Raw genomic sequence first — 25,233 nt, forward strand, 5'->3', positions numbered from 1 at the left:
TTTAATTTAGGCAAAGAGACGCAGGCTGATGATTCACCTGTACTGCAAAAAGAAAGTACTGTAGATGGTGGTGCAAGGAGGATAAGATTGGACTATGCATCACCCAATGTTTTCAGGGCTATTATACCAAATTTTGTATTTCAAATGTACTTGTGTTTATTTGTGGCTTAAGTAGCCACATTAAATAATTCATTTTTATTGTTTGAGCATGCTTATTGGTAAAAGTTGAGTGTTAACGTTAACATTTTCTCTTGTTTATTTTTTATGTTTTCTATGACCAGTGTAATCAAAATACTTTAGATATGTACTTCGTGATATATGATACAAAAATCAGGTATGTACTGTGTTTCACTGTTGTGTGGTAATGTATTTAATTTCAGGAAAATGACCCATTTTTCTACCAGGGTCCATGTTAAAATATTGTAGCGTTGAAAATGTTAAGAAGTAATAGGAAAGACAAGAAAGGACAGAGTAAGAAATGAGGACGTCAGGAAGTAGGGCAAGATGGAGACCCAGACAACGTGGAGGTACATACTTTCCCTAGTTCGCTGTCACTGTATTGTCCTACATAGGAGGCTCACAGTGGTGTCTCAGCAGCATCAAACCAACTGATGAGCCCACTGCCATGCTGGGGCAAAACTCTGGTAATTTCACGACTGAAAAAGCCTGAAGAGCATTAATGTTTTAAGAACAGTATAATAAGAAGGAACCATAGTGGTTGGATAGAGGAAAATGGAAAGGTGCTATAAACATTCCAACCCAGCGGAAGCTGGACAAGGGAAATAGATAGTGGTGGTGGTGATGATGACGATAATGATGATAACAATGACAAAATTTCATTGCATAGGACATCAAAGTCACACATTCACAGGGATAAAGTAATATACTGGATACTGAAGATACTATGTAGGTAAACACATGTAAATGTTCCAAGAGTTAATCTCCTACTGATCCTGTGGCTTCTCAGCCAGTTTTCAAGCATTGGAATGAGACATATACAGTAAGGTGAGAACATCAGAGCTTTGCCAAATGCACCTGGAGTGGTCCCACGAGGGATATATCACCCAGTACAGTGACAAGTCAAAGTGGGAATAGGTATCAACCACCTGGTTTGTATAAATCATCGTGTACAATAAGGCAATAGACTGTAAGAGAAATGCTTGTTACACCAAGGAATAAAATATAAAAAATAAATTCTCTCAAGAATGAGAAACAACTTAATCACATTTGGTTGTTCTTTATTATGTGTATAAATAAAAATATATTATTACAAGATGAATTTGCTCTGTTGTTAAGCCAATACAGAGATTTGTATAGGGTCTTCCTTGATGTCCTATTATTTTGTGTTTAAAACTAGACATCTTTACCACACAAAATTTCATTGCATAGGACATCAAAGTCACACGTTCACAGGGATAAAGTAATATAGTGGATACTGAAGATACTATGTAGGTGCATATTTTGGTTACATTCACTTTTCTGTTTTAAAAAATAAATATTTATAGATCTCACCCATGGGTAGTTAAGAGTATATATTTTAATTCAGACAAGTCTTTAAAATGGAATAGTGACCTGAACACCAGTTGATGTCCAATATCAGAATCTCTGATGGCAAGAGGGTGATAAGATACTAGTACAAGTTTGAGGATTTAACCACATACTTGGTCTTAAGAAAAGATAACCGCTCTCTCCCTCTTACTTTACCTCACAATAGTATCTACTTTTCAGCAATGATCACCACAGTTCTTCCCTCTCCTCCACTGGTAAAGGCTGCAGCTGAAAATTTTAGTCCTATGTCTTTCTTTTCTATGTACTCTATCACACCTGCTTGCATGGTAAGAGTCTGCTCTCTGTCTGTTTCTTACCTGAGCATTATAATATTTTATACAATTGATTTTGAAAGGATGATCAGGACAATTGGGTTACTACTGACTAGAGATAAAAGCTGTAAATTACATGAGAAGTACACTGGCGGAAAAAATCCGAACACCAACAAGGGATTGTGCAAGATTAACGAAAGTTGGTAGGCATGTTTATACATCTGAAAGATGATGTTGATTCAAATTTCCTGCAGATCGCATTAGTGTGGTGCTGGTTGCGGCCCCATGACATTGCACATCAGGTTTGCTTTGAATACTGGCTGTACTGTGCGAGAGTGGACGGAGTGACTGTGAACGGGTCAAGAATGTCTTTACGATGACAAAGAGGCCAGTATCAACAGCTCACTGAAGTTGAACGAGGCCATATAATAGGGCTATGTAAAGGTGGATTTTCCTTCTGTGCTGCTGCAGAACGACTTGGCAGGAATGTCTCCACTGTGCATGCATGCTGGCAGCAGTGGTACGCTGGCAAGAAGACCCGGCTCTGGGCGTCCCCCTGGCACCACCGAGAGGGAGGACCACTGTATTTGGTGGATGGCTGTGGTGCATCAGACTGAATCTGCAGCAGCAATTCAAGTGGCAATTGGCACCACAGTGACTCAACGAACTGTTCAATATCGGATACTTGAAGGACAGCTCTGAGCCAGATGCCCGCTGTCTGCAACTTCAGTGGTGTCAAGTGAGGGCTCATTGGAGGATGGTCTGTTGTGCGCTGAAAGCCAGTTCTGCCTTGATGCCAGTGATGGCCACATGTTGGTTAGAAGGAGACCAGGTGAGCGCCTGCATTCCACCTGTCTGTGGTGTCAACACACTGGACCTACACCGGGAGTTCTGGTCTGGGGAGCAATTTCCTATGACAGCAGGAGCACTCTCATGTTTATCCCATGCAACCTGACTACAGATGTGTACATCCATCTGGTGATTTGACCTGTTGTACCGCCATTCATGGACAGCATTCCCCGGGATATTTTCCAACAGGATAATGCACGCCCCCATGCCGCTGTTGTAAACAAACATGCTCTACAGAGGGTCGACATGTTGCTTTGGCCTGCTCAATCCCCCAATCTGTCCCCAATTGAGCATGTATGGGGCATCATTGGATAACAACTCCAGTGTCATCCACAACCAGCATTAACCATCCCTGTATTGACCGACCAAGTGCAACAGGCATGGAACTCCATCCCACAAGCTGACATTCAGCACCTGCACGTTTGCATGCCTGCATTCAACAGTCAGGCGATTACACCAGTCATTAATAGACCAATATGGCACATTTGTGATGGCTTTTCTCGTGTGGATATTAACCTTTAGTCTTGTACCTTTAATCAGTTAAATATGTTACCTCGACAAATATATTGCCAAAATTTTATTCTACATTCCTTATTTCATGGGGTTTGGATACTTTTTTTCCACAAGTGTATTTAGGGAGAAAGTGTTGTTGATTTCTATAACACATACTATTGATCTGCCGTTTCCATGAACACAGTTAAAAGTTGAACAGGAAAATACAATTCTTCTGCTGCAAAGAGAGCAATAGTGAGAAACTGCAGTTGGAGGTGGTTGAAGCGTAAGTTTGTGTACTTATTTTGATTCATGTGTTGACATCCTTATGAGTTTGCTTCATCAGTGTGATCTCCCTGTTTATAAAGACAATAATGAAACTATATAATTATTAGAAAAGTCTTTTCACGCATGTCTTAGAAATAAATACCATATTCATAGTTGATCTTAAAAAAACTCCCCGGATGGTACGTGTCCAGGTCTGAACAATAATGCACCATAATCTTTGTTTCTTTGTCTGTTCTCCTGTGTTCTGAGTCTGATGTCTGGCGGCTACTCAAAACTGACAATCACTGGTGCATTATTTTGTACGACTTTGGCTTTTCCATCGCGTAGAGACTTGGCAATCCTCTCCAACGCCCTGCTCGTCGCATTCTCCTCATACTCGCAAATCACATAGGCCTTGATGGAGCAGTCCGATCCGTGATAAACATATGCTCTTGTCGGAGGGTTGTAGGCGAGTTTCAGACAACGTCCGTTGCCTCGGATGTTGTTGATGCCGCTGTTATCTGATGTCGAGTTGGATCCAATGGGCCTGGCACTGTTTGACCAGATCCACAAAAGCCCTGGGTTCAGCCCCCCAGTCCAGTAGTCCTTACCTAATAAAATAGGAATCAGCGTTAAATAATACAGAAAGGAAAATAAATCCTCCAACTACATTGATGCAAGTGTTAACAAAGGAGAATTACCAAATAATAAAACAGAGACCAAAGAAGTAAACAATTTAGAAGCATCAGAATGGTGAAAATTTCTAGGGTCTCATCTCTCTGATAATAAGAAGCTAAATATATGGATAATTCCCTGAATAGCACTCCATGCTTAAGCATTTATTGTTGGCACACTCAAACTGACAATTAGAGAGATGTCATGACCCAGGCAGCTGTTGAATTTGCCTTGGCACATTGCCTTACACAATTTTCTCAGCACTTGAACCCTTAATTAGTCACACACACTTTTTTAGACTGTGAGTTGTGTTCCACAATCTGTTCTTGTATAAGTAAAGAAATGCATATCACATCGTAAATTTTACAAGCTGACATACTGCTGACATATTACAGTTACAGAAAAGTATGTTTTCTTATAGAATAGTATGCAGCTTATGTTTGTGATGTATCATAGTAATCCAGGGAGTTTTAGAGCTAAAAATGGATTTTCTTATGTGGAAGCTGGAACCAGTGGCATGAAGGGGACAATTTGCCAGAAACAGTTGAATCTCATTTATACATTATTCAGTTCTTCATTTTTTGCAGTTTTACACTAAATTTTTAAGCACCGAACTTTGTCCATTAATATTTAGCTCAATTATACATTTTCCTCATTAATACATCACATTTTTTTGCCCCCATGAACAAAAGCTCCAGGGGCTCTTAACTTGCGGGCATGGGTTGGTGACCACGGGACCCATAGCTGAGTATGACATTTCTCCTCACTTTCATCTTTGCTATCCGACCTCCCTCAGTCAACTCTTGTTCTTTCCTGACCCTGACGGTATTAGGTGTCAGAGCCCAGGGAGTCTTTCACCTTCACGTCGTTCATGGCCCTTGTCTTTCTTTGGCTGATACCTTCACTTATGTGAAGTGTTTGACTCCTTCCATTTTTTCCCTCAGATTAATGTTAATAGAGGATGATTGCCCAGTTGTACTTCCTCTTAAAACAATAATCATCACCACAAACCACGAACAAAACATGATCATTCACCTACTCATTTATACACTGTACAGTACTGAGGATATGAGGGGGTAGCATGCCTGCCTCTTACCCAGGGGCTCCGGGTTCAATTCCCAGCCAGGTCAGGGATTTTTACCTGGATCTGAGCGCTGGTTCAAGGTCCACTCAGCCTATGTGATTACAATTGAGAAGCGATCTGACGATGAGACAGCGGCCCCGGTCAAGAGTAACGGCCGAGAGGATTCATGCTGACCATACGACACCTCGTAATCTGCAGGCCTTCGGGCTGAGCAGCAGTGGCTTGGTAGGCCAAGGCCCTTCGGGGCTGTTACACCATGAGGGTCACAGAAAGAAAACTGACAACATTAATCCCATCAAATTCGATAACCCCAGACTATTTTAAGTTAACCTTTTTGATACAACATGCGGATAAAAGATTTGCTGCTGATAATGCAACAATAGATGTCAATGCTCTGTGTACACATAATCCCTGCAATGTGTCGACAATACAATAGGATAAGGTCTCGTTCTGTGTTTGCAATTCAATGAACACTGGAGTCACGAAGAAAAACCATGTGTGCCTATTAACAGGTAAAGAAGAAACCCAGAAAAACCGAGTGAGTCGGCCATGCAGTTAGGGTCACGCAGCTGTGAGCTTGCATTCAGGAGATAGTGGGTTCAAACCCCACTGTTGGCAGCCCTGAAGATAGTTTTTCATGGTTTTCCATTTTCACACCAGGCAAATGTTGGGGCTGTACCTTAATTAAGGTCATGGCTGCTTCCTTCCCACTCTTAGCCCTTTCCTTTCCCATCGTCGCCATAAGACCTATCTGTGTCAGTGCAACGTAAAGCCAACTGTAAAAGGAAACCCAGAAAATTCTCAAGTCTTGAGGAAAAGTTAATAAGACCAGTTGAGGTTAAAAACAAACCTAATGAAACAAAAAAGAACATTTCTGAGCATCTCTAACTGCTGTATTCAACTTTGACAATAGTAATAAACAATGCAGAGGAAATACAGAAAAATGCATCAAGGCCTGATTCTAGCAATGAAACTGTAAGTTTGGGCAATTTGCTGATCTAGAAAAGTGACTTATATTCTGGTTCAATCAACAATATAAAAAAATGTCCTCTTTGATGGTAATATGCTACAAGAGAAGGCATTGGGTGTCGCTAAACAGCTTAACATGACAGATGAGATTCCCCTGGCTAGTTGCAAAGTTTAAGAATAGATATGACATAACGGGCTGCAGGTTTTATGGAGAGGCCAACACTATAGATGGGAATGTAGTCTGTCAGTGGAAAGAAAATGAAATTCCCAGAATTATAGAATGTTACGATTCTACTGACATCTATTATTGTGATGAAACAAGGATATTCCTTAACCTCCTACCAGACAAAACTCTCGTGGTGAAATGTGATCCTTGTCATGGGGGCAGAAGGAGCAGAGAGCAGCTAACACAGTGGCGACTGCTTCTATTCTTACAAGGCTCCACCAGACTTGGCCTACGACAATGATGATCGGGGACTTGATGAAGCCTAGTTTTAATCTGAACTATAAGTTCACAGTGGTGATACCCACAAGGGAGGAGTGGGTCACGGATGCTGGAGCCCGTCTTAGGTTTGTGGGCTGTACATGGTACACAGATGGCTCACGGACAGAGATGGGCACGGGTGCCGGGGTCTGGGGGCCTAAGACAAGGCTCTCCCTTCCCATGGGTAAATAAATATTTTTGTTGAAATGACGAACACACAACTTTAGTTGTGTACTTACATTCCGAGTTGGACGCGGTTGTCCTTCATTTATAATTCTGCTTTTCTCCTTAAAAGAAAGCATACTAAACATTTCTCTAAGTAATCATTCAATTACACAATGCTTAGAATAATTCAATTTGGATTGCGCAGTAGAAACGCGCGACACTGGCGCTCCTACATCCATTCCTAATGAACTACTCTCTGATCGGTGTGATGTAATTGCAAAATCACATCATTCCCGCATTTTCTTTGTTTGATATTTACACTACAAGCACCAAAACTAAATACTATAATACTAATACTGCAACACACATTTGTCATATATCATCATTTATAGCACAAGAAAAGAACCGCTCAGAAGCAAGAACTCCACTATTTCATGAAATAAGGAATAAATCCCAGCCACGCGCGATAACTTACACGCCCTCTTAATGGATGTGGCTGTTCGTACCGCATTCCAACCCCACAGAAGAGTTCAACAACCAACAAGGGTTCAATTCTTGTACTGCCATCTCTGGAGTAGTTTGGCAATAATTAGTAACAGTCACTAACCAGCCACGCTCATTACTTCCATCTCTGAGTATCGATTACTGTGCGTTTGAATTTTATAAAATAACTTCCATGAAAATATGAGCAGTGAATATTTTTTTATTTTTCATTGAAAATACAAGAGATGTAGCACATCAATCGCATGTATGGAAAATTCACCACTGGCCTAACAGTACATCTTACAACAAAGGCAGACTGAGCTGATAAGCTTCCTCCGTTAAGTCATCAGAAAATCAGCCGAACCTCACTGTCTGAAGAGTCTGTAATCACTTCTTGTTCAATACGAGGCCAATAACAAAGTCTGGATGATCAGCATATCTGGAAAAGAAACGTTTCCCTTCGCAAAAAGTTAATGATCATGAATATGTTTTTCAGTAAAGAACTCAGTGTTATATCAAGGAGAACTGCAACTCTACATGAAAGGGAACTTAACTTGTAGCCGCAGCATCTTTGGTAACCAAGGCCTACAGTAATGACTAATGTGACGTTGCATCCATCACACATTTTGTCACACTAAGTTACACAAATTTTCGGATTACCCCCATCCGTAAGACACATTCATGTCAAAAACTGAATGACAGAATGTGTCGTCAGAAAAGGAAGATCTTGTTTTGTTAGGCAACTACCCTGCACATCCCAGCTAATTGACCTTGAGTAACATTGAACTTGCCTTCCTTCCAGCAAACAGCACCAGTCATTTGCAGCCATTGGATTTAGGGATAATACCTACGATGAAGGTTCATTATTGGAAGCTGCTGGTACAGAGAGTGGTTGCTGATATTGATGTAGGAGAGGAAACACCAAAGATCATTGTATTCCAGGTAAGTATTGTAATTTACTGTACAGTATGTACAAACTGCAGTACTGTATATTGCTATGTTTTTGTCAGATTTATACTGTAATGTTATTCCTTAACACTAGGTCAGTTGGTTGTGCGGTTAGTGTTGCACAGCTGTGAGCTTGCACCCGGGAGATAGTAGATTTGAACCATACTGTCAGCAGCCCTGAAGATGGTTTTCTGTGGTTTCACATTTTCACACCAGGCAAATGCTGGGACTGCACCTTACTTAAGGCCACGGCTGCTTCCTTCCCACTCCTAGCCCTTTCCTACCCCATCGTCGCCATAAGACCTCTCTGTGTCGGTGCGACGTAAAGCAAATTCTAAAAAAAATGCTTATTTCCACGCTGTGCACTTCATTCGATCAGCCTGGAACAGCGTGAAGACTGAATCAATCTGCAAGTGCTCTGTTAAAGCTGGAATCACAAGGACAACAGCAGAGGAAAAGGATGGTGAAGGAGCAGGAGTTTGAGATGATGAAGATGATGGAAGTAGGACTTCAGTTTTATCCTGCCCTGAAGAATGGAGTCGTCTGGACCATAATGTTGGATTTGAAGAATTTGTGTTTTGTGATGGAGGTCTCTCCATATGTGCTACACAGGTTCTATCTAATGATCATGGTAATAAAGAAGTAGGCCTAAAGTGTTCCCAGTGTGCTCAAGGCGATTCAAGCTCTAGAAATTACACAGTGATTTCTGTGATCACAAAACCTAAGTGATGACAGCATTTCTGTGATCAGTGCACATAACCGACTAATATACACTCAGCGGCCAAAAGTCACGGGAAGGTGTGTCCCTTGAGAAAATGTGCCGTGTATGACCCCTGAGCATTGCGGCTAGCTAAGCAATCTGTCACAGACACCAGTGTCGTGAAAATGGCAACACGTCGCAAGTTAACCGACTTTGAACGTGGGATAATCATTGGTGCATGGCGCATGCGTCATAGCATTGCGGAGATTACACGCGAATTTGGGTTTCTGAGGTCAACAATGTCGTGGGTGGATCTTCAATATCGCAGAGAGAATATTACCACGCATGTAAACCATCAGACAGGAAGACCACAGATGTTTTACAAATGGACATCATACTGGGCACTTGACAGACTACTGTGGGTCAGATCACCGCCCAGTTAAATGTTGGTAGTCAGGAACCATTTCTACCAGGACTGTAAGGAGGCAACTGCACCGCATAGGCTTCACCAGCCGACAACCAACTCGTGTCCCTTTGCTGAGACCTTGATATGAAATTCCTGTTTAAAAATGAAGTTTTTGCAAAATATTTCTCTCCTGCATCTTTGTTGTTGAATATTACTCTACTCCCATTATTTAGCTCTAATGCGTACATTGTTATCCATTGTTTCAGTTACTATGACGTTTGCTCTTGTGCTGAAATAACATGATTATAATAGATTTCAGCTGCAAGAAAGGATGCCGAAATGATTGTCTAGAGAAGGGATTTTGAAAAGTCTAGACAATTCTGATGTCAGTGACAATACTAAATAAAGCTATTTATTGAAAATAATAGAATCTGAAAACAAACTTTACAGTAAATTACAAAATTGTGTTGGGGTAGTCAAAATACCCTGCTTGGTAAAATAAAAGTGTGGAAAAGCTTGGCAATTGGAGGTTTAATGTCATTTTAATTGAAAGTGTTTTGCTGAAGGTGACTCGTATCGAGTTGAAACATGTCTAATTAACACTCATCTTATAAGATGATACTAGTTTTGGCTTTAATGTAAGAGTTCAACCATCAATATGGATAAAATGACATTTATAGTCTGCAAGTATCAAATAATTATATATTGTTGTCTGGCATTCTAAAAGTTAATAGAAGATAAACTTTTGGATATTTCTGACAGGCTCTTTAAGAGCCAATCTAAATCACATGTTGATATTGGCACATCAGACTGGCATAACTGTCTTCACAGTACATAGAACAATAAGAAAGAAGCTAAGTTAATGAACTGTATAATTCTGCTGTGAACCTGGTCAGTGTAAAACAATCATTATGCTTACAATTCACTCCTTTTCAAGTTGCTTTGTTATTGTCTTTGTTAACAGTCTATCCTTGTAAAATACGTTATTACAGAACCTTTGTGCTTTCAATCCCTCAATTTGGGCTGATGACCTTAGGTGTTAGGCCCCTTTAAACAACAAACATCAACATCATCATAATCCCGCAATTGATTTTCTCTCAAGCTGTTCGCTCACATCGAACATTGCTGTGAACTGAACTGTGTGCACTCAGACAGCACTGCTTGCAGTGTATTGTGGTTATAGTTACCACAAAAGGACAATAAATGAGCCAATAAACTGGAGATGAAGTTTCACTTACTTCTTAAGTCAGAGTGTGTCTGGATGTAAGCAATAATGTCTTGGTTCTCGCCAGCACTCTCAAACTCTGCCAGATTACCACGCAGAGTTTTGCAGAAAGCTGATGCTGTCTTCCAGTTATACTCACGTCGGCTGAAGTGGTAGCAGTTTCTTCCCACTCGGCTGAAGTTGCTAGGACATGGGTCTTGTTGCTCTGTAATTATAGAACCACATTCCCATTTTCAAAATTGTCATATTTGATTACAAGGAAAATCAAAAACTTTCACAAGGCAGGATGAATGAAAATGTAAAATTTGTAAATAAACTTTAAGATAAACTACACAGCCATTCCAATTTGTGAATGGTCATGATAATTCTACTATATTATTGCTCATTTAGCTCCCTTTTTCTGACAGACTGAAGTGACCCTATAGTTTATCTGTGTATGATTACTACCCTTGTTAGTAAGTGACTGTAAAGTCAACCTTTTATAACTTTCCTGTTTTATCAACCTATCTACCTACCTACATTTATTCAGTAATTTGTTCACTCTACAGAACAGGATTTACTTACATCATTTTACAGTTCATCACTCTTAATATTTATCTACTGTTACATTAGATTAACAGGAGCCGTGCGCGTAGAGGCGCTCGGCTGTGAGCTTGCATCCGGGAGATAGTAGGTTCGAATCCCGCTATCGGCAGCCCTGAAGATGGTTTTCCGTGGTTTCCCATTTTCACACCAGGCAAATGCTGGGGCTGTACCTTAATTAAGGCCACGGCCGCTTCCTTCCAACTCCTAGGCCTTTCCTATCCCATCGTCGCCATAAGACCTATCTGCGTCGGTGCGATGTAAAGCCCCTAGCAAAAAAAAGATTAACAGGAATCATCATACCAAACAAGTTAGTATTGTTTCGAACGAGTCATGTACAACTATCACTGGATATCTCAAATTTACTCTAAATCTACTCCCTGGCTGGTATAGCTCCTCATACCGGTGGTGACACCTCTACCATAGCTCTATAGCTCTTCATTCTGATCGACAAACCAAGCAGAGTGAGCTTCGACCATACCGGTGGCGACACCTCTACCGTAGCTCTACAGCTCTGCATTCCCATCCACCAACCGAGCAGAGTGAGCTTCGGCCATACCGGTGGCGACACCTCTACCGAGCTCTACAGCTCTGCATTCCCATCGACCAACCGAGCAGAGTAGGCTTTGACCATACCGGTGGTGACACGTCTGCCTAGCTCTATAGCTCTGCATTCCGATCGACAAACCAAGCAGAGTGAACTTCGACCATACCGGTGGCGACACCTCTACTGTAGCTCTATAGCTCTGCATTCAAATCCACCAACCAAGCAGAGTGAGCTTCGACCATACCGGTGGCGACACCTCTACCGTAGCTCTACTGCTGTGCATTCCCATCCACCAACCGAGCAGAGTGAGCTTTGGCCATACCAGTGGCAACACCTCTGCCGTAGCTCTATAGCTCTGCATTCTGATTGACAAACCAAGCAGAGTGAGCTTCGACCATACCGGTGGCGATACCTATACCGCAGCTCTGCATTCCCATCCACCAACCAAGCAGAGTGAGCTTCGACCAGGTCAGAAGGCCAACACCAATATTAATTATGATGAAGGCTATTGCACTTATTGTTTAATACGAAATAAATGATTCAGTGATTCAAGATCTTTCCTTATATCAATCAATGAATCAATCAATCGACCGTTCAACACTGATCTGCAGTCACCCAGGTGGCAGATTTCCTATGTGTTGTTTACATAGTCTTACAGTTGTAACTTATTTACTACATCATCTGCTAAAAAGCTTTATCTGTGATTCCAGTTTTTTACTCATATTATTTATTTTGGTCATATCTGAGCCATTCTTTTCAGTTTCAGCTCGTCAATCTACAGCTGTCAGGTTCTTTGTTTTGTCGTGTTTTCTTTCTCAAATAGTTTCTAAAAAAATTTATTTATTCATAAATTAGTTGTAAAAAAAGTTACTGATATTATTTATATACATAAGAAAACATAAAGGTCCAATAATAGTGCCCTGTGGGACCCTCCTCCCCTCTTAACCATTACAGGATCAGATAAGACTTCACCCACTCATTCAGTCACTCACTTGTCTACTCCAATAGCTCTCATTTTCATCTGTAGGCTCCCATGATTTACTCTATCAGCAGCCTTGGGTAGGTCCGTCCATTTAATCCCCAGTTGACGTGTGGAACATGACATTTTAATAATGCCATTTTAAAAGTGACTGCTCCCTTTTTCTAAGGTTTGCTCCTCTATTATGCTAAGCTCAACTTACCGTGAATGCTGTTGCCTGCCATCACGTGGTACAGAAGTTCTTCCACTCTGCGCAGTCTCTTCTCCATGAAGTCGACCCTGTAAACCAGCTTCTCGATGGCGCCGAGCAAATACAGGTCGGTCTCAGTCACCTCTCGCTTTGTGCCTTCTGTGGCTTCGGAGGAAGGCTTGTTCACGATATAGCGCTCCGTCGTTGGCTTCATCACCTAAATGAAGAACAAGTGTGCTGGTGAACTTCTCTCCGTTTTGCATTATCAGCAGAGCTGTGAGATCAGTGTTATCAGTGCTGAAACCCACCTATGAGATATGTTACATCAGAAAGGAGCAGTTAGTGATGATGATCATGGAAGTTCTAGAAGATAACCTGTCATATACAGATGAACCTGAATTATATATACAGGGTGTATCTGTGATGTTACAAACTTTCAGGATGATGTAGGACGGCAAATGGATCAATTTGAGGTAAGGAACCATAATCCAGAAATGACCAAGTCAAAAGTTAAGCAAAATTCTGCTCATTTAATTCCATTTACCTGCACAAGTTACACAAGCTGCTCCATTTACAACAAACATTCAATATGGCATCACCCTGCGTCAATGCAGGCAAGGCATCATCGCACAAAATTCTGTCATACCCGTTCGAATATCCCCGGTGTCCTTTGAACAGCATTGCTGTTAGCGAGAATTCTTGCCAAGATATCTCAACAGGTGTCTCGTACAGAAGGCTTTTCACATGGCCCCACAAGGAGGAATCAAGTAGAATGAGATCAGGTGAATGAGCAGGCCATGAAACAGGACCTCCTCTTCCTATCCACTTTGTAGGGACAACTTGGATTATTAATAACTTTTGACTCAAACATTTCCAGACTACGGCTCCTTATCTCAAATTGTGCCATCCTCCATCATCCTTGAAAGTTTGTAACATCATCACGGATACATCCTGTATATCAAAGTTTTATGTATAACTAAGAATTACTTACAAATCATGTTCAGGTATTATGTCATATAATTATTGAAATAATTTTTCTATTGTCAGGAATAAGTTTAAAGAGGTTATTTCAGAGATACGTCTTTACAGTGAAATTTGTACTGATATAACACATCAGGTTTCCAAATTATTAACATTGTTGATTTTACACCCAATTTTTTTAAAATTGGTCTAAAATAGTGTTTCTTTTACTAACAACTGTGCAAAGTATGGTATCAGCAATTCCTAAATCTCCAGCAATTTCAGTGTTACCGTAGCCAATGGTTTCACAGCAGCAAAATGCTGCATTTAATGGTGCAAGTAAGAAATGAAACAAAAATGAGGACATTGTGTATCTCATCATCATCAACAACAGGTAGTTATGAAACAGAAGAAATTGATATCTTCTCTCCATCAGGAAAGTTGATTTCGGAAAGTGTTATTGTGCCCCCGTGGAAAAATCCTGCTGTCACCCATGTAAGCCCATTTCAGGAGGGTGAGCTTCAACATTGACAGCTCTTCACCTAGGTGTGGAAAGATGAAAGGCATGAAAACACAGGAAAAGGGATCACCTTGCTGTGTCTTCATGTTTATCCTTGTCCCCTCTTCCTTCAGTGGGCTGTAAATGTGTTCTGTTTCGTGGTGCTATCTTCTTATCGTCACTTCATAAGGTCTTATGAGTTTCAACTTGACATTTGAACGCTGCCTTTTGGCGGAGGCTAAGTGAATTAATAAACAGCCAATCATAGGCAGCTGATTGCTCTGATTGAGCACGTTAGACTCTAGTTCCGGTTCCCAGTGTTGTTTACTATAACCACGTGCTATCAGGTGTGTGTTGTATTGTGCTCAGTTCACTCGGTCATGCGTGACAAAGCACCAACAATGATGGCTAGAAATAATGAGCTGATTGAATGGTTGAAAGAGCACAATATTTCAGTTCACAATGACATGACAAAGGGCACATCTTATGCATCTTGTGAAATAAAACAAGCCCTATTACCCAGTTTACGTGGTGGATGAAATAGTCAGGAGGCATGGGCTTAATGTTGTTCACCTTCACTGAATTGGGCCCAAGTGAAGCAATATGTAGCTGCAAATAAATGACTCTTCACAGCTTCGGAAGCTGAAAGACTTCTTTGGGAAGCCATAGGCCGTGTAACTGCAGAAGACTGAAGCAAGGCTGTGAGACACAATCTGAGATAAGTAAAGCTTGGGAAAGGGAAAGTATCACATATGATCATGTTGAAGACGTTATTATCTCGTCAAGCGAGAGAGAAACCTCAAAAGACTATGACAATGCCAATAGTGACTCAGAAATGAGTGGCGTGTTTCCTTTGTAGGATCTGTAGTGAAGTACACAACACACTGAATCTGCTTTAACTACACTTTTATTTTACACCACAATTATCGCTATACAAATCTACAAAAACAGCTCAGTCCATCTTTACTTTTTTCTGCCACTTTTCTCTCGGCAAAGACGAGTTATCTACGGTTTTTTAGTTCACTCAAAGTCCACTAGGGGCGGCCTACACCACTCCCCCCCCCCAGTAACCAAGTTACGATACAAAGACAATATAAACATAAACAAAATATAGTTAAAGCAGATTCAGTGTGTTGTGTACTTCACTACAGATCCTTCCTTAGGAGAAATTGACTCAATTAGCGATGCGAGCCCTTCTAGATGGTGAGTAGAAATTTAATTTCATTTTCTTGTGTTTTATCTCTTCGAGCATTGAGCCTTATCCTAAATGTTATGTGTTATTGTTAATCTCATGTGAGTTATGCATGTTGCTACAAAGAATAATTGATTCTGGACTTATATTTGAGTATATACATTTCCGTTCGTGTTGTGTGTCATGAATCAGCTGTTTGTACTTGTAACAGTTTGACACAATTGTATGACCTCCAGTTAACTGTCAAGTCGAAACTCATAGAAACAGAGCTATAATGGACATCACCATTGAAGAGTATGTAAGATAGGAGAGTAATGGAATGGAATGGCGTATGGCTTTTAGTGCCGGGAGTGTCCGAGGACATGTTCGGCTCACCAGATGCAGGTCTTTTGATTTGACCCCCGTAGGCAACCTGCACGTCATGATGAGGATGAAATGATGATGAAGACGACACGTACACCCAGCCTCCGTGCTAGTGAAATTAACCAATTAAGGTTAAAATTCCCGACCCTGCCGGGAATCAAACCCGGGACCCCTGTAACCGAAGGCCAGCACACTAAGCATTTAGCCATGGAGCCGGACAGGAGAGTAATGAGTAAGTTACTTTTATTTGCTTGATGTAAAAATTACTCATTACCGGGCGAGTTGGCCTTGCGGTCAGGGGCGCGTGGCTGTGAGCTTGCATCCGGGAGATAGTGGGTTTGAATCCCACTGTCGGCAGCCCTGAAGATGGTTTTCAGTGGTTTCCCATTTTCACACTAGGCAAATGCTGGGACTGTACCTTAATTAAGACCATGGCCGCTTTTTTCAAACTCCTAGGCCTTTCATCTCCCATCATCGCCAAAAGACCTATCTGTGTCGGTGCGATGTAAAGCCATTAGCAAAAAAAAAATTACTCAGTAATGAAATTCAAGCAGTATCTACTAAATTATGTGATGCTCATCTTGTGGTCTCTGGCCCACTCTTCAAGCACTATCTACTAAATTATGTGAGGCTCACCTTGTGGTCTCTGGCCCACTCTTCAAGCGGTATCTACTAAATTATGCGAGGCTCACCTTGTGGTCTCTGGCCCACTCTTCAAGTGATAGGCCTATCTACTAAATTATGTGAGGCTTACCTTGTGATCTCTGGCAAGGATGGCCCACTCTTCAAGCAGTAGACCTATCTACTAAATTATGTGAGGCTCACCTTGTGGTGGCACTGCCAAGATGGCATCAGCGAAGGATGTAAGTGAAGATAGCTCCCGGTTCTCTTGCGAAATAATCGGGAATAAATGTGGTGTAAACAAGAAGCGAGTGAAGAATGGTATCCAGTGTGAAAAGTGTTTAATTTGGTACCATTTTGAGTGTATATGTAGTGCTGGTTTTGCTGAAAATGAAGATACTTGGACTTGTGTTAGCTGTGGCGAGAGCAATTTGAATAGCGGTAACAAACCTAGGCCTACAACGGTCAACGAATCGCTGGCGTCTCATTACTTGGAGGATAGAGGTAATGATAATGTACTTGTAATTCTCTCTTTATTGCAACAGGATTTACAAGCATTAAAAGCGGAGAATGAGATTTTAAAGGAAAAGGTACGTGTACTGGAATCAAAAGTACCGGTACCAGTAAACACTCAGAACACAGGTGGCTCCGAGAATTCTAGCGCGTGGTGTCAAGTTGCTTCAGATTCTAGGAGGAAAAGTGTACAGTTTAATAAGGACAACTTTGTAATTGACACCAAAAATAGATTTTCATCCCTGAGGGAAGTAAGCGATACGCAAGGTATCCGTATAGGAAGCAGTCAAACGTATAGCGCAAAATCCGTTACGAGAAGCGGCAAAGTTAGGCCTAAAATCCCACACAGTGCACCGGCGAAAGTATCGAATGTTCTTATATTTGGTGATAGCCAGGCGAGGGGAATTGCGAAGAAAATGGTCAATGAAGATATTGCAGCATCGGCAGTCATCTATCCTGGGGCCCCAATTAAGAGGTTTGGGAAACACGGAGCAGGCGGCAAGAAATCTCGGAAGTCGTGATGCAGTAGTGATCATTGGCGGGACGAACGACGTAGCTCACAACGACGCTAAGAATGTTATTTCGGAACTTAAATGTACACTAGGTAAGCTGACTCACACTAACATTTTTGTAGTGAACGTGCCCCACAGGCATGATTTGATTAGAGACTCGTATGTGAACACTGAAGTGGACAAAGTTAATACAGATATGGTTAAAATTTGTAAACATTTTCGTAATACACAGGTAATTGATAGCAGCAGTTTCGAGAGACACTGTTACACAAAGCATGGCCTTCATCTAAACAATTCAGGTAAACGAAAGATAGCAAATATTGTTCTAGATTTTATTAATCATAAGATATGTACTGTAAAAAAGGCAACTCCCTTGAGTTATAATACTGACCAGGAAAACTAGTAGAAAGAGCCAGCTGTACTTCAAGCTGGCTCAGCCAACTAGTAAATGAAACTCAGGAAAGTAAGGAATTTCAAGTTACCCAATTGCAACAGTCAATTTTTAGGGAGGAAGGAGGTCTGAGATTGCTCCTGGTAAACTGTCAGAGTGTAGTAAATAAACAATTAAAATTCGGTACATTGATGGAATCTTATGAGACTGATGTGGTGATAGGAGTGGAATCATGGTTGAGAGAAGGGGTGGGTAATAGAGAAGTATTTCCAGAAGGGTTCACAGTCTATCGTAGAGACCGAAGAGATAAAAAGGGAGGGGGACTGTTTATTCTGGTGAAGGAAACATATTGTTCACATGAATGGTTTACCGATGAAAGGGATGAAATATTAGGGATAAAATTAATTTGTGATAATATGAAGGAGGTGGGAATTATAGGAACATACAGGCCAGGAAGAGAGGAAAGAGACATGGAAATATTTGAGAAAATAATAGATTATACTCATAAAAACAATAATAATGATGTGGTAATAATTGGGGGAGATCTAAACTTGCCTGAGGTTGAATGGAATGGAGCTGCAAGTGAAGCCCATGAACAGAAACTGGCAAATAAGTTAATTTGGGAGGGAGGATTTGCACAAGTAGTACAAGAACCAACTCGTCTCAATAACTTACTAGATGTATTCTTGATTAAACCACGGGAAATTGTTGATAAAACTGAGGTAATTGAAGGAATAGGTGACCATAAGGCTGTAATAATGGATGTAGGACTGGTACCAAAAAGGCTTAATAAGAGGGTCACACAAAACAAGAAATTGTACAGAAAAACTAAAGTTGATGAATTTGGGACTTACCTTAAATCACAATTCAGTTGTTGGATAAGTGAAGGGAGTAATGTGGATACACTTTGGGCTAAATTCAAAGGAATCGTTTGGGAAGGAGAGAAGAGATTTGTACCTGTTAAGAAGGGTAAAATGACCTCAGACCCTGTTTATTATACAAGGGAAATAAGAAAATTAAAAAGAAAATGTAGAATAGTAAACATGAAAATCAAAGAAGGTAGGGAGAGTAGAGAAAGTAGAAAACAGCTAATGAGGGAACTGAATAGAGTAAAAAAGGAAGCAAAAGAGAATTATATGAATGGCATTCTTCAAGAGCGTAATGACCACAAAGGGAAATGGAAAAAGCTGTATTCATATATCAGGAATCAAAAAGGAAATGGAATCCAAATACCTGTAATGGTGGGAGAAGGGGGTGAACACTATTTAACAGATACTGAGAAAGCAAACGTCTTTAGTAGGGAATTTAGAGATTCAGTAGATGATTGTCAGGAGTTGGACACCGAAACAGAAGTTACAGAGGGACAGACACAGAGGGAAACAAGAAGCTTCTCGTTCACAAATGAAGATATTTTCAGAGAAATCCAACTGCTTCAACAAGGAAAAGCAGCAGGAAGTGATCAAATTACTGGGGAGGTAATAAAGACAATGGGGTGGTACATAGTGCCTTATTTAAAATTTCTCTTTGACTATGTCATAAATAATAGTGTAATACCAAAGGAATGGAAGGAATCTATAATAATACCAATTTATAAAGGAAAGGGTGATAAAAGGAAACCAGAGAACTACAGACCAATCAGCCTGACCAGTATAGTTTGTAAAATACTGGAGAGTTTAATATCAAAGTACATCAGAGGGATATGTGATGATAAAAATTGGTTCATGAGGAGCCAGTATGGATTTAGAAAGAAATATTCTTGTGAGGCACAACTGGTGGGATTTCAGCAGGACATATCAGATCAATTGGATTCAGGAGGCCAGTTAGATTGCATAGCCATAGATCTTTCCAAAGCCTTTGATAGAGTGGAACATGGAATATTATTAAAGAAATTGGAGGGAATAGGATTGGACGTAAGGGTTACACGTTGGGTAAAAACATTTCTAAATTCAAGGGTTCAGAAAGTCAAAGTAGGAATTAACGTATCGCAGGAAGAGAAAGTTTGGAAGGGAATTGCACAGGGTAGTATAATCGGTCCGTTACTTTTCTTAATATACGTAAATGATTTAGGGAACAATATAACATCAAAAATAAGATTGTATGCAGATGACATAATTGTTTACAGGGAAATAAATACCATTGAGGATTGTTCAGAATTACAAAGCGACCTTGAGAGTATCCAACAATGGGTTAAAGAGAATAACATGAAAGTTCATGGAGGCAAATCAACTGTTACAACATTTACAAACAGGAGTTTTAAAACTGAATTTGAATATACTTTGGATGGGGTAGTTATCCCAAAAGATGGCAAGTGCAAATGCTTAGGTGTAAGATTTGAAAGTAATTTGCATTGGAAGGGTCATGTGGATGACATTGTTGGGAAAGCATACAGATCGTTACATGTCATAATGAGGCTACTTAAAGGATGCAACAAAGAATTAAAAGAGAAAAGTTACTTAAGTATGGTTCGTCCATTATTGGAATATGCAAACAGTGTTTGGGATCCTCACCAAGAATACCTAATAAAAGAAATAAATAGTGTGCAGAGGAAAGCAGCAAGATTTGTAACAGGGGATTTCAGGAGAAAGAGTAGTGTATCAGAAATGTTAAAGAAACTAGGTTGGGAAACTTTAAGTAAGAGAAGGGAGAAAACTAGACTTATAGGTTTATATAGAGCCTATACAGGAGAAGCAGCATGGGGAGATATCCATGAGAGGCTTCAGTTGGAAAATAATTATATCGGCAGGACTGACCACAAATATAAAATTAGAAGGAATTTTAGCAGAAGCGATTGGGGTAAATTTTCATTCATTGGGAAGGGTGTGAAGGAGTGGAACAGTTTACCAGGGGTAGTGTTTGATCCTTTTCCAAAATCTGTACAGATATTCAAAAAGAGAATAAACAGCAACAGAGAAAATAAATGAAGTGTTAGAGGGCATTCGACCAGTGCAGGTTATTGCAAATTAAAAATGTGTGTAAATAAATTAATTCCATCCCCTGGTCTAAGGAGTTTGGACAGCCAAAGTAGGGGACTGCCTGTAGGGGTGAAGTACAGTGGGGACTTCGAGGGCCCTGGGACCGCTACGGTAGCTGTGAAGGCCCTTCAGGAACTCTGAAAAGTGGTGGTAAAAGGGGCTCTGGTTAAGACGCAGCAGGTCGTTATGCTACTTAGGTTCCAGAATGGGTAAAGAAAAGAAAAAGTAAATAAATGCAATGTAAATTTTAATCTTATACCAGTTGTACAGTATCATTTGAAGTAATTCCACATACTGTATATCAGATGACTATATTTGTATGTAGTACAGGAGATATTATAAGTAGAATTTTGTAAACAATGTAAATTTATTAAGGATGAGCTGTGTGTTTAATAGAAAAAATCGTTAGCGTAAATTATATAATATTGTATTATAGGAAAATTTTATTCTCTTGTTAATTTAATATTTAGTGCTTGACAATAATGTATTTTAGTGTACCATTTGCCACCGAGGTAAACACCTCATTTGCAAATAAAGAGATTTTGATTTTTGATTTGATTTTTGGTCTCTGGCCCACTCTTCAAGCAGTATCTACTAAATTATGTGAGGCTCACCTTGAGGTCTCTGGCCCATTCTTCAAGCAGTATCTACTAAATTATGTGAGGCTCACCTTGTGGTCTCTGGCCCACTCTTCAAGCAGTAGACCTATCTACTAAATTATGAGAGGGTCACCTTGTGGTCTCTGGCCCACTCTTCAAGCAGTAGGCCTATCTACTAAATTATGTGAGGCTCACCTTGTGGTCTCTGGCCCATTCTTCAAGCAGTATCTACTAAATTATGTGAGGCTCACCTTGTGGTCTCTGGCCCATTCTTCAAGCAGTATCTACTAAATTATGTGAGGCTCACCTTGTGGTCTCTGGCCCATTCTTCAAGCAGTATCTACTAAATTATGTGAGGCTCACCTTGTGGTCTCTGGCCCATTCTTCAAGCAGTATCTACTAAATTATGTGAGGCTCACCTTGTGGTCTCTGGCCCACTCTTCAAGCAGTATCTACTAAATTATGAGAGGGTCACCTTGTGGTCTCTGGCCCACTCTTCAAGCAGTAGGCCTATCTACTAAATTATGTGAGGCTCCCCTTGTGATCTCTGGCAAGGATGGCCCACTCTTCAAGTAGTAGACCTATCTACTAAATTATGTGAGGCTCACCTTGTGGTCTCTGGCCCACTCTTCAAGCAGTAGGCCTATCTACTAAATTATGTGAGGCTCCCCTTGTGGTCTGTGGCGAGGATGGCCCACTCTTCAAGCAGTATCTACTAAATTATGTGAGGCTCACCTTGTGGTCTCTGGCCCATTCTTCAAGCACTATCTACTAAATTATGTGAGGCTCATGTTGAGGTCTCTGGCCCACTCTTCAAGCACTATCTACTAAATTATGTGAGGCTCATGTTGTGGTCTCTGGCCCATTCTTCAAGCACTATCTACTAAATTATGTGAGGCTCATGTTGAGGTCTCTGGCCCACTCTTCAAGCACTATCTAGTAAATTACGTGAGGCTCACCTTGTGGTCTCTGGCAAGGATGGCCCACTCTTCAAGCAGAGGAGACCAAACTCCCTCCAGGGCTGGAGCCCACCCTCTGGCTGTCGCCTCCTCATCCTCCACATCGCTGGTGATCAAGGGGTCCTTCTCAACATCTAAAAACAAACAAACAAACATAGAAAATACAAAATTAGTTACTGATTGAAATTACAAAATGACCATAAGTACGTTGAATCCTGAGCCTCAAGATTGGTTGGATCCCCAACAGCTCAACCTTAATCTGTCATAGGTGGCCCAGTTGTCCATGAACAGGCATGCTAGGGAAATGAGGAGAGAGGTAGTTTCCTGTTGCTTTCCTCACTGACCTAGAGGGTGCTATTTCATATTACAGTAACCTGATACCAAGAACAGGAAATGAGGACACACTTTGTATGCTGAGAACTTCTTTTAGTAAATTTGTTACATGAACAATACTGTAACCAAAAAACCTACAACTAGAAATAATAACACATTCTTATTCTTAACCCGGGAGTTGATCTGGTGGAAATGTATTTTGTTCTATTGCACTCCTGCACCACCAGTCCCATTCGCCAGAAGTACATCAGCAGCAGTGTTGCGTGTACCCAGGGAGATACTTGTGTAATCATGTTAGGAATTCATTCAGTCAATCCCTTATCACTGAAATCAGTTATGAAGAGTTTAAGGCAAGGGTGTTATACAGTCTGTGGAAGAGGAAGAAGTTTTAGTGAGAGTGAGGATAAATTAGAAGTAACAGACTCGTACACGAAACAGGACAGAATGCTAATGAAGAGGTAGTAAATATTAGTGATGGTTATTTATCTCTTTCTCAACAATTTTGGACCATAACAGGAGTGGACGAAAGTTCCTCCTTCTAAAAACTCACAACATTGTCACTCATTTATCGGGAATGAAACTCATAGCAAGAAGTGTATCATCACCTGAAGAAGCTTGGAACATTTTTCTTGCAAATGATAATATGTTGTAACTCATTGTAAACTATATGAACATGGAAAATGAAAAAGTCAGACAAAATTATACTCACAAACAAATTACTTACCACAATATGGATTATCATGAAGAGGATAATTATTTCCAGTAGCATAATTATTTTGGAAGGACCCCTCCCTACTACCCGGGAATATACTGTAGGAATAGCATTATGTAGTCAGCAGAATCTGAGGCTATCATCTGAATTCAGCAAGATACGGCGTTTAATAAAGATCATATGGCAAGTTTTTACTTCTGTAATATTCATATGCTGTGAAGCTTATTAGTATTGGATTTATATTTTCAATAAAATATCATTCCATTGAGTTAATAAACCTATTACATCAATATATGATACATAAAAATTAGTAATCTTTTATTAGAACAAGTTCAATCATAGTGGTCAGGAAGTGTCCCACGTCACCTCTAATGTTGCATCGAGCGCCACCTGTCCGGGGTTAAAGGCAACATTTTTTATGTTAATTGTAAATGTGATAATGTTTCCCTTTAAAAATAGAATTTATCAAGCTCGATAGCTGCAGTCGCTTAAGTTTGGCCAATATCCACTATTCAGGAGATAGTGGGTTCGAACCCCACTGTTGGCAGCCCTGAAGATGGTTTTCTATGGTTTCCCATTTTCACACCAGGCAAATGCTGGGGCTGTAACATAATTCAGGCCACGGCCACTTCCTTCCCATTCCTAGACCTTTCCCGTCCCATCATCGCCATAAGACCTATCTGTGTCGGTGCGACGTAAAGCAACTTGTTTAAAAATAATAATTTCTTGTAGCTACTCATTTTTTATTGAACACTTGCATTCAGGCATCTTTAAAATAATTTAATGTCCATAATATTACAAATTATTTCATTTCATATATCTGTGAAGAAGATAAAAGAATGACTGAGGGAGGCAGGTGTAGGGACTCTGGGTCTGAACAGGCATTAAGGAAAATGAGGGAAGATACTGCAAGTTTGAGGGAGATAATTAGGCTTTAACAGGAATGAAGGTAGGTCTTCTTCAGTCAATGTACAGGATATGAATCAGGAGGGGCAGGAAGGGAAGAAGCTGGAGAAGACAAATGGGCTAAGATTTTAAGCGGAAGGAAAATGAAGGCTAAGGGTTTTCCTCAAGCAGTGTGTCCAGGAGAGCTGTTGGTGAGGAACTGCTATGGGTGACTGCAGGTGGAACAGCAGAGAGATGATGAGGAACAGGGAAGTGTTACAGTGTAGGGGTGAGGCAGAGGAAAGAGAAAGAAAAACATAGAATAGAGGATATGAAGAGTAAGGTGGAGCAGGGTTGTGAGAGGGAAAGAAGGGAGGAGCAAGTACGTTCTGTATCCATCAGGGAAGTTAAGGTAGATTAGGAGAAGAGGGGATCTAATTAGGTGGTTGGGGTGGCTCAATTGTTAAGCATGTGGGGAAGATGTGTGGAGGAAAGTGTTATCCAAGAATTAGATTAAGGCAGACATTAAGGAAAATAGAAGGGAAGGTGGTAAGTTTCAACATTGGTACCAACAACGTAAGGCAAGCAGCAATAGGTACTAACATAGTCGGGGATGTACGGAATCTGTTTATGACAGCACAGGAGAAGTTTAAAGGAGTAGATACTACATAGAAGGGATACTGACTGGAGGGTGATAAGAATTTGAATGAGAATATGGAGTAGGAGCGTAGCCAGGTGGAATGTTTACAAAAATAAAAAGAAACTGACAATAAACAGAGACATAATTGTAGAACCAACAGATCTGTTGAGCCTGCTTTCTAAGAAGCCTTAAAAATTGTATTTTAGATTGTGAACTG

At 40.5% G+C, this 25,233-nt stretch overlaps 1 protein-coding gene across 1 annotated transcript in view; it reads right to left on the reverse strand.

Moving 5' to 3' along the window:
- Window positions 1–1,241: 1,241 nt before the first annotated feature.
- LOC136859594 (oxidized low-density lipoprotein receptor 1) overlaps window positions 1,242–25,233 on the reverse strand; it is a 104,005-nt gene continuing 80,013 nt past the window's right edge. Inside the window, exons 3-6 of the mRNA XM_067138705.2 lie at window positions 22,447–22,580; window positions 12,878–13,082; window positions 10,581–10,772; window positions 1,242–4,039 (exon numbers count right to left, since the gene is read on the reverse strand). Coding sequence (XP_066994806.1) covers window positions 3,714–4,039; window positions 10,581–10,772; window positions 12,878–13,082; window positions 22,447–22,580 — 857 coding nt within the window. The 3' untranslated portion in view covers window positions 1,242–3,713. The remainder of the gene's footprint in view (window positions 4,040–10,580; window positions 10,773–12,877; window positions 13,083–22,446; window positions 22,581–25,233) is intronic.

This window comes from Anabrus simplex, chromosome 1 (genome assembly GCF_040414725.1).
Source record: "Anabrus simplex isolate iqAnaSimp1 chromosome 1, ASM4041472v1, whole genome shotgun sequence".
NCBI lineage: Eukaryota > Metazoa > Arthropoda > Insecta > Orthoptera > Tettigoniidae > Anabrus > Anabrus simplex.